Genomic DNA, 8,993 nt, shown 5'->3' with positions numbered 1-8,993 from the left:
ACCCCTCCGACTGTATTGGTGTCCCCCGCACACACACCTGCTTGTCACACACCTCTGGAAAAAAATAAATAAATGTCAAGTTGGCTCCTAGCAACCTTTTGTTTTTGACTCTTTATTAAGTAACCTTTTATCTTTGTATTTATTGTACACTGCAGTAAAGATTTGCATTATTACCATGGTTTAGAAAATGGACATGGTGCTACTTTGTGGCTGCTTGATTTGTAAAAGTTTGCAGTGTCATTCTTGAAACCTCTAAACTTGTGTTCTAGTTCAGCTCATCTACACTTCCTGAGATGAGAGCATCATGGTGTACAGACAATCTTAAACTACAGTCTAATTACAGTCTACAAACTAGCATTACTGTTGTGGGTTTGGCTTTGTAGTCGAACAACAAAATGCTGTGTAATATATATGAAGTCTGTTGATATTGGGTGTCTGGAGCAGTAGTTTTTCCACATCCCCATTAGATGTGGTGTGACGAATGACCATAAATCGGTAGCACAGTTGGCAACTTCGCGATTTTGTCCCTCTATTTAACGAGTATTCACATATGGACATGCATTTGTTCAGGTGGACAGCCATTTATTTATATTATGTGTGTGTGTGTATACATGATTTTTTTTATTAGGATAACATCTTATAACTGAAAACAGATTGGTGCATAAAACGTTTTTGGTCATTAGAGGTTAATGTATTTAGAACGGTTAACAAATGAAAAAAGCTAGGAAAACTTTTAGATGAATATATAATCCATGGAAACGACTGAAGATTTATCAAAAACAACATTGTAACCTTCAGGGCTTTAGGCTGTAACGCATTTGAAAGTTTTAAAGACGCTAATTTTTAGCAAAAATGAGCAGGTTGGCATGACTGCATCTAGAAATATACATTTACAAAATCATACTTTTTCCATAAAGCCAGAATACGTGTAGATTAGTTCACAAATCCATAAAGTGGATTGCAAGTAAGATGTCGAGCTCAGGAACGCCTGTCAGTCAACAGACGGCTTCGTTCCTCGTTGTTTGGGAAGAACACCGCCCTGAGTCTGCTCTGGGAACTCCTGACCAGGCCGTCTCCGTTGGCGTCCTCCAGCAGGGGGCGCCTGACATGACGATACACCTTGTAGCGTCTGTGAGGGCAGCAGTGGGCGCCATTGAGCATAACAGGATTACATTTGCATGCATTTTTCAGCCCCAGCAGATTCGATGTCTTGCACTACATCCTGAAGTAACAATGACTATACTGAGTCTGAAAGGGCTAAGAAAAGTGGGATCACTGCTACTAATCAATTACAATAAAAGTGGGAAACTCTTTGTGAATCATATATGTGCACATCAATCAGCCACAACATTAAAAACACCAACGCGTGAATAAGTGATCTCATTACAGTGGTGTCCATCAAGTGGTGGCATATGTTCGGCAGCCAGTCAACAGTTCTGCTAGTTTATGTGTTTTGTAATATGAACAAGTGTAAGGACCTCAGCAGCTTTGACATGGACCAAATTGTGACAGACTGAGGTGGAGCACCTCCACCACTGCAGGTATTGTGGGGTGTTCCCAGCATGCAATGGGGAGTACTTATTAAAAGTGGTCCATGGAATGACAATCAGTGAATCAGTGCCAGAGTGGTTGAGGGGTTGAGGTGTGTGGACGATGTCAGGACTGGGCTGTAGTTTGCTGCACATGGGTCTCCAGACCAGTCTGACTGCTCACGCTGTGCCCACTGCCCAAAACACTTAATGGGCATCTCTGCATTAGAGCTTCATGGATCAATTGAAGAAGGTGGCCTTGTTTAATTTGCACATCTCACTTACATGGAAAAGAAACTACCAGCATACACTATGGAGCTATGGCAGGCTGCTAGAGGCGATACTGCTGGGAGACTTTGAGTTCTGGATGTTTCTTTCACATGGAATACCTACCTGAACATTATTGAGTACTTAAACCACCTCATGGCAACGCTATTCTCTAATGGCATTGGCCTCTGTCAGGGATGTTGTGTCCTGAGCACCATAACAGAGAGTTTGGGTGTTGGCTTGGCTTCATTTTCACCAGATCTCAATCTAATTAAGCATCTGTGGGATGTGCTGGACAAACAAGTACAATCTATGGAGGTCCCACTTCACAACTTTCAGGACTGAAAGAATCTGCTGTAAACATCTAAACACCCTTCAGAGGTTTTGTGAAGTGCCTCTGGTTTGGTGGCAGGAGGGTCCTACGCACTTTGAGGAATCTGGCTTTAATGTTATGGCTGTTCCCTGTATTTCTTTTGCACTTTCTACGTACCTGTGCACAAAGAATGTGACGAAGGCAAAGACGACGAGCAGCACAGCACTGGCAGACACCACAGTCTCAACCGCGTGAGCTGAACCTAACAGAGATGAGATCAGTGCAACTTTACCACAAAACCAGCCTGAAGGTCTGTCTGTTCCTCTCATTTCAGCGTTTTGATCAGTGAACAGTGGTTCATATATTTAGGTCAGATAAGGTAGCTAGATTCATTTTTCTAAGAAGAATAAATAAGAAAATTGTTTCGTGTCAGCTGATACTAAGGAACCTCAATGCCTGTAGCCTCAGTTTATCATTAGTAAACTGGAGTAGAACCAAAGAGCTGGTCAACGTTCAGGACGTACCCTTGTCTGGGCTGTTTCCGATAGTTACAGTCGTGGTAGTGAGTGCCAAACCACCTGGCAACCCCAAGGTGACGTTGATGCAGTAGGTGCCCGGCTCTGGGAATGTGCGTTCCAGGCTGATATGGCAACTTTCACCAGGTGAATTCACATCTTCACACATGGTGCTCATTACCTGGTGGCAGGTAGCGTCAGCCACAGTGGTGCAGACTGAAGTAGGGAGACTAGACCAGGTAGACAGAAACAGCTGTTATTACAGCCAGGGTGTTTTCTAAGTATTCAACATCAGTAAAAATATTCCTTTTTGATCATTTCAGTGGGTGTGTGCTGCTTACCTGCCTAGACAGGTAACCACAAAGTTCACAGTAGTGTTTGTCACCTTGGAAGTAAACACCTCCACAATTTGAGTTGGCACCATGTGGTGAAAAGAAGGAGGGGCTACCATGGCAACATGAAACACAACACCACAGTTAGAGAAATACATAATATGAAACAACACCACAGTTAGAGAAATGCATAACCACAAACTGAATTTATACTCCCTCACCTAAACATTTAGGTTTTAGTCATTCTTAAAATGTTTCAGAAACACAAAGGGCTTGTCTGCACCTCAGAGCAACCCCCAAAACACAGACTAAAGCTGTAGCCAGATTAACTAAGCCATGTTTAATGTGCACTGCCATGGGAACAGTAAATAATCTCAGGCAAGCGTGGGCTTGTGTTAAGATGTTTTTACCAATTATGACAATCTGTTCTTCAAAGTTTCCATACATGTAGCGGAAACATTCAGATGCTGTGAAGTGTGTGTGTTCCTCCGGCAGCAGGAGCAGAACCTCTGTAGTGGACGGGTCTGTGGTTGAAGTCACGTTAGTCGTGTTGGTCGTCACCTCTGGAGAAGTGGGGGCAGGCTCTGTGGTGCTGGGCGCAGAGGTGATGGCTACAAGACGAAGGGGGGAAAAGCCCTGTTAAACACTCTGGTCTCTGGAGTTCCTCACACTGATGAATAAACATGAGGCACCCGTGTGGGTGAGACGCGTCTCACCCTGTGTAGTCTCTGCTTTAGGGCTGGTTGCAGGAGTACTTAGTGGGGGTGTGGTCACTGTTCATGACAAAACAAAGTACAATCTATTATTACTTGCCCCAAATTATTATTTATAAATATATTGATATGGTCAGTGATGTGGATTTACGAGTATATACATGTGTGTGTTTGTGTGTGTGCACGATCGTGTGTGTTTGTGTTTTATTTACCTGTATATGGCTGAGTAAAACGAGTGGGTGGAGGAGTGGGTGGAGGAGTGGGTGGAGGACATTGGGTGTGAAATGCTGCCTTCACCATCAGCTTCACTGTGAAGTTGCCAAGTGTCCCGTAGGCATGGGCTGCTATGTTGCTATGTGTTACCAGCTGGTTACCATCTCCAAATGTCCAAATGAAATCAACAGAGTGTGCAGTGCTCAGGTAGCTGCTGGGATCATGAATTTGAACTTTAAAGATGATGTCATATCCCTTCATGAAGACGTTTTTCTCAGTGATGTTAGCTGCTTCTTTTTGGGAAATGTTTACAAATAGTGGAATCTGATCTGTGAACACGAAGAACATATTATTTAGTTTTCCTGAGGGAATTTAATTTTTAAATTTGGTCTCAGCTGTGCCACATGGCTTTAGTGGCTGGGACACTCTGCTCTACTGAGTTTGAAACTGGGAATGTGAAGAGAGGAAAGAAACAAAATACAAACTTCACATTTCTGGAAATGTAGGTCCATATAAATCTGAACCAGTGCAAAACCAGTTAACCAGTTATTAGTGAATGTAGAAAAGACATTTCTTATTTCTTTCTGTGGTAGTGTCCCAGAATGCATTGCTCCATTACTGTGGTTGTCTTGGTTTTGTAAGTGCGCCTGGGAGACACGCACCTGTTATGAAGAACACTGTGCTGTCAGTGGACAGAGGGACGTATGTCCTGCGCTCACGTTTGCGGTACACCAGAACTTCCATCACACCAGCTCCCAACGTCCAGTTAGTGGTATTGAGCGTCAGGCTGGAGGCGGAGCCATCACAGGTCTCAAAATACTGACCTGAGAGGTGAGGGCCGGAATGAGGGACAGAATGAGGGACAGATATGCAGACAGAATTTATGGACAATACAACTCTCTGTGTGTGCTGACCCATGGTGTGCCACACATAGACGTAATCTCTGCGCCTCCAGTGTCTGCGTTGGGGAAATGATTTTCCATCAGGGAATACATCGCAGTTCTTCAAATCTGTACAGCCAAAGCCATAATCATCCAGCCAGGACGTCCAGTTATACACATAACCAGAAAGCACCTGCCCGTCAGCTGATCTCAAAAAGAAAAATGTGGATATATTTAGGAACAAATTAGTTATTCAACTGCATCTGGAGTTATTGTCATGTATGCTTAATATACAGGTGGATCTCAATAAATTAGAATATCATCAAAAAGTTAATTTATGTCAGTAATTCAATACAAAAAGTGAAATGCATACATTATATAGATTCATGACAGAGGGATCTATTTCAAGTGTTTATTTATATTAATGTGTTGATGATTATGGCTTAAAGCCAATGAAAATACAAAATCATTATTTCAGAAAATTAAACCAACTTTTAGTTTTTAATTTAGAAATGTTGGCCTACTGAAAAGTATGCACAATAAATGCACTCAGTACTTGGTCGGGGCTCCTTTTGCACAAATTACTGCATCAGTGTGGTATGGAGGTGATCAGCCTGTGGCACTACTGGGGTGTTATGGAAGCCCAGGTTGCTTTGATAGCAGCCTTCACCTCATCTGCATTGTTGGACCTGGTGTCTCTCATCTTCCTCTGGACAAGACACCATAGATTCTCTATGGGTAAGCTTGTTGGCATATGAAGTGCTCTAAAATTTCATCTGCGCTGATCTTGGTCTTGATATAACACAGTGGACCTACACCAGCAGATGACATGGCTCCCCAAACCATCACTGATTGTGGAAACTTCACACTGGACCTCAAGCAGCTTGGCTTGTGTGACTCTCCACTCTTCCTCCAGACCAAGCTGCTTGAGGTCTAGGGTGAAGTTTCCACAATCAGTGCTGGTGTAGCTCCACCATTATTAATCATTATTTGTTCGGATAATGATTTTGGGTTTTCATTGGTTGATATAAGCTGTAATCCATAATCATACGCCATAATAATCAACACCAACAGAAATAAACACTTGAAATAGATCAATCTAATCAATACAGAATCTATATAGCCTATATAGGTTTCACTTTTTGTATTGAATTGTAATAACTTTTTGACAATAATCTAATTTATTGAGATGCACCTATATAACAGACCACAGACATTAAGAAGTAGGCCTACTAACTAAAGATCATAATCTAATTGGCTATTACAAACATTATTCAACTTAAACACAATAAGTTTTTACGTTTAAATACAAATGTAATGAGCTTCAACACAAGTCTGCGTATACCAACAGAAGAAGCCGAGGTCTCCCCCTACCGTTCACACAGGGCTCGTCAGACACGAGGCTGCTACTTAAACCCTCGCGTGGACACCTGGGGAACTCGAGCTTTGCGGTAAACGTCAAGCACGAGCCACTCATTGCGGGACTGTCGCTCGTGAGGCGCACTGTCGGCTTGCCTGAGAGAACGGGGAACGTGAGAAGCTTAATGTCTCAACTCTATGGAGCACGTAGTGATTGGAAATTAATCTCAATTCACCTAAATGTAATTTTTTTTATTTCTAGGAAACTTACCATGTCTGTGTTTGAAATCTGGCTTGAACTGGGGATACAGCGACTCGTCCCACGGATTGGTGTCGGGGTCCCACCCGGAAATACGGAACGGGAAAAGAGCCTTTTGCTTGTGGCGAAACATGTCTCCAAATGCTGCATGTTTTTTGCAAGGATAGTGATGAGATCGAGGTTAGCGGGGAAGTTTGAAATGTTAACATTTCTTTAATCGTCTTCAAAATAAATTAAGGACAACATTAAATATATTTACTAAACTAAACCGGAGCAGGTTCCCCCGATAGCGTTATTAACTTACTTTTTACATTATTCGTTACAGCAGACTACCTCGTTTCCAGAAATCATTTTCATATATGTAGGCCTATCTACGTCGTTTGTTTAACAAGCCAGCCGACCCGGTTATAAATCGACTAAAGTTGTACAGGTACTCGGGTCGTGTTTGACGTAATGCCTTAGAAACGGCGGGTTTCTCGGTAATTGGGCTGGGGATGAAGGATCTCCAGGAGGGGGCGCTATACGCAGCACTCTGCCTCACTGACTGGGTTTTGATTCTTCGAATTCTTAAGTTAGTTTTATTTAATCAGTAGACTAGTTAAGGTTTAACATAACTTAGCTTCAAGGACCAGTGATCTTACTATTGAGGTTCCCAGACCCAGAACATATTTAACCCAGGATAACCATTTAATTTTGGCAATGCGGTTTAGTGCATTGAGTGCATTTAGTGCTCGAGGAAACAGCCTTTTTTCCTAAAATGTAAATCGCATTTGGTTTTATGAAAAGTAACATATACTTTATATTAGTATATTATTTATTATTATTATCGAGCCACGGCCCTTCAGTTGATAATAGTAAGCAGAATAAAGAAGAAACAGAATAAAAAGTATGTATCGGGATATATGTATTGGGACCTATAGGTCGCTCTCTAAATATTTTTAATCAAACGCTGAAAGATAATATAAATAACTAATAATCCAGAAACTATGTGAATATAGCTGTTTTTCTTACAAATACCGCGGGTAATTGCTTTCATAAGACTAGGATTAGTGTGTCAGGCGCGCGGACAGCACCAGAGATAAACAGCTAATCAGAGAAAATAGTTTTGGAATAGACAACAACATTTGCACATGATATTTCTTAGCCTTACGCGTCCTATGTGAATAGTCTTAAATGTTCAATTCTTTTGCAGTATTAACCTTTTAGGATAACCAGGCACGAGCGTTTATTATTAAATAATTACTGTTCAGTGCGTCTTCAGTTTGTTTATAAACGTACAGACCCGTTCCTGTTCTTGAATCTCGGTTTTCGTGGTACACCTGTGTGCCGTTAATGTCCAATGCTATTTCTTTATCTAGCGCAGATGTTTATTATGTATACATTATAAAAACAAACACCTAAATTAATTGCACTTACTTTTCTTGCAGTCCACCCTGACAACGAAGAAGGCACAAACCAGCACAAAAATACCTCCCAAACGCACCATATTGATTACAAATATAATAGAAAAGAAAAAACGAATCGTGACCAAGTTTTTGTCCCCAGTCTAACGTCCTGGGTGCTACAAAGCAAATATCCCTTCAGTAAGATTCATGTCCGAGCCATAATTTAATAGTAAGTGTTTTGCACACGTCCATGTGACGTTTCTATAACAAGACGCATCTGACTCCCAATTAGGGTCAGCGGGCTCGCGCAGTCCCGCGCGACTCGTGAGGGCTGACGCACCTCTTCCTTCAATGTGACCTGTTTAGCTTGTAGTTTTGTTGTTCATCTTTGTAGTTTTAATGACCACATTTGCGTGCTTTCTTTGAACTACACAATTAAATATTGTCTCAACATACCATACTGCTTTTTGGTTAAAATCCTAAAGTATGTTCTTTAGTAAACAAAACGAATAATTTGCCTGTTGTAAAAACGGGGTATTTAAAATAATTATCCACAAACCTGGAAACGAAAATACAATACAGGTATTCATTTTATGAGTTAGGTAAAACAAGGTTATTTGAATCCACCATATAATTAATATGGGCTAGTGAATAGCCTCGCGCATTCGCCCAAAAATAGGTATGCGGAACAAAGTTTTGCAAAGTCATTCCTCGTGTTAAATGTTATTAGGCAATTCGAGCACCCGAATATCATGAGATGGAAGAGCTCCTTTAGCCTTTGGTCTGGACTAATAAGATAATTTCCGGTTACAAATTATAAGATAAGAATATAAAATAAATGTTCAGTGGCACAGGGATGTAATGTGTGTGATTGTTTAAATACTGTAATAATATCTTACTGACAACATAACAACGAACCGCACACTTTATCCAGAAGAGTTTCTGTAAAGTATCAACCACAACAGCAGACGCGTTAGTGCTATAAGACTACGGCTACAGAATACATGTCAAAACACTGCTTCTGGTCACCTTCCCCACCATTTGACTTTCTTAAATGGCCGTTTATTATTGAAAATAATTTGATATTTTCCTCAGTTTCTTCAAAGTCATAGTTAGTTCACCACACCGCCTATTTGAAATCTGTTTTATCGTCCCTGAAACTTTTACCAACGTACGTGTTAAGCGCGCGGGGACTCCGTGGAGGCTGCAGCTACAGAGCCCGTGCGC

General features: G+C 41.4%; 1 protein-coding gene across 1 annotated transcript; it reads right to left on the bottom strand.

Annotated features, from left to right (window-relative positions):
- Positions 1–556: 556 nt before the first annotated feature.
- Positions 557–7,986, bottom strand: gpnmb (glycoprotein (transmembrane) nmb). The gene is made up of 12 exons (XM_077009366.1): positions 7,798–7,986; positions 6,394–6,525; positions 6,138–6,278; positions 4,797–4,967; positions 4,545–4,706; positions 3,882–4,211; positions 3,673–3,729; positions 3,367–3,567; positions 2,966–3,068; positions 2,634–2,854; positions 2,287–2,371; positions 557–1,129 (listed from the first exon to the last, which is right to left on the bottom strand). The coding sequence occupies exons 1-12, from the start codon at positions 7,865–7,867 to the stop codon at positions 979–981; spliced, it is 1,824 nt and encodes a 607-aa protein (XP_076865481.1). The 5' UTR covers positions 7,868–7,986; the 3' UTR covers positions 557–978.
- Positions 7,987–8,993: the final 1,007 nt, after the last annotated feature.

The sequence above is a fragment of the Brachyhypopomus gauderio genome, chromosome 6 (genome assembly GCF_052324685.1).
Source record: "Brachyhypopomus gauderio isolate BG-103 chromosome 6, BGAUD_0.2, whole genome shotgun sequence".
In the NCBI taxonomy this organism is placed as follows: Eukaryota; Metazoa; Chordata; class Actinopteri; order Gymnotiformes; family Hypopomidae; genus Brachyhypopomus; species Brachyhypopomus gauderio.
The sequence above is the reverse complement of the archived record's forward strand: the minus strand, read 5'-3'. Positions and strand labels throughout refer to the sequence as shown.

Excerpts from the sequence above, each read along its gene's own strand:
- gpnmb (XM_077009366.1), bottom strand. The coding sequence starts at position 7,867 with ATGGTGCGTTTGGGAGGTATTTTTGTGCTGGTTTGTGCCTTCTTCGTT. Across the intron at positions 6,526-7,797 it reads CAGGGTGGACTGCAAGAAAA|CATTTGGAGACATGTTTCGC; the intron begins GTAAGTGCAATT and ends AAAAACATGCAG. Across the intron at positions 4,212-4,544 it reads CACAGTGTTCTTCATAACAG|ATCAGATTCCACTATTTGTA; the intron begins GTGCGTGTCTCC and ends TCGTGTTCACAG.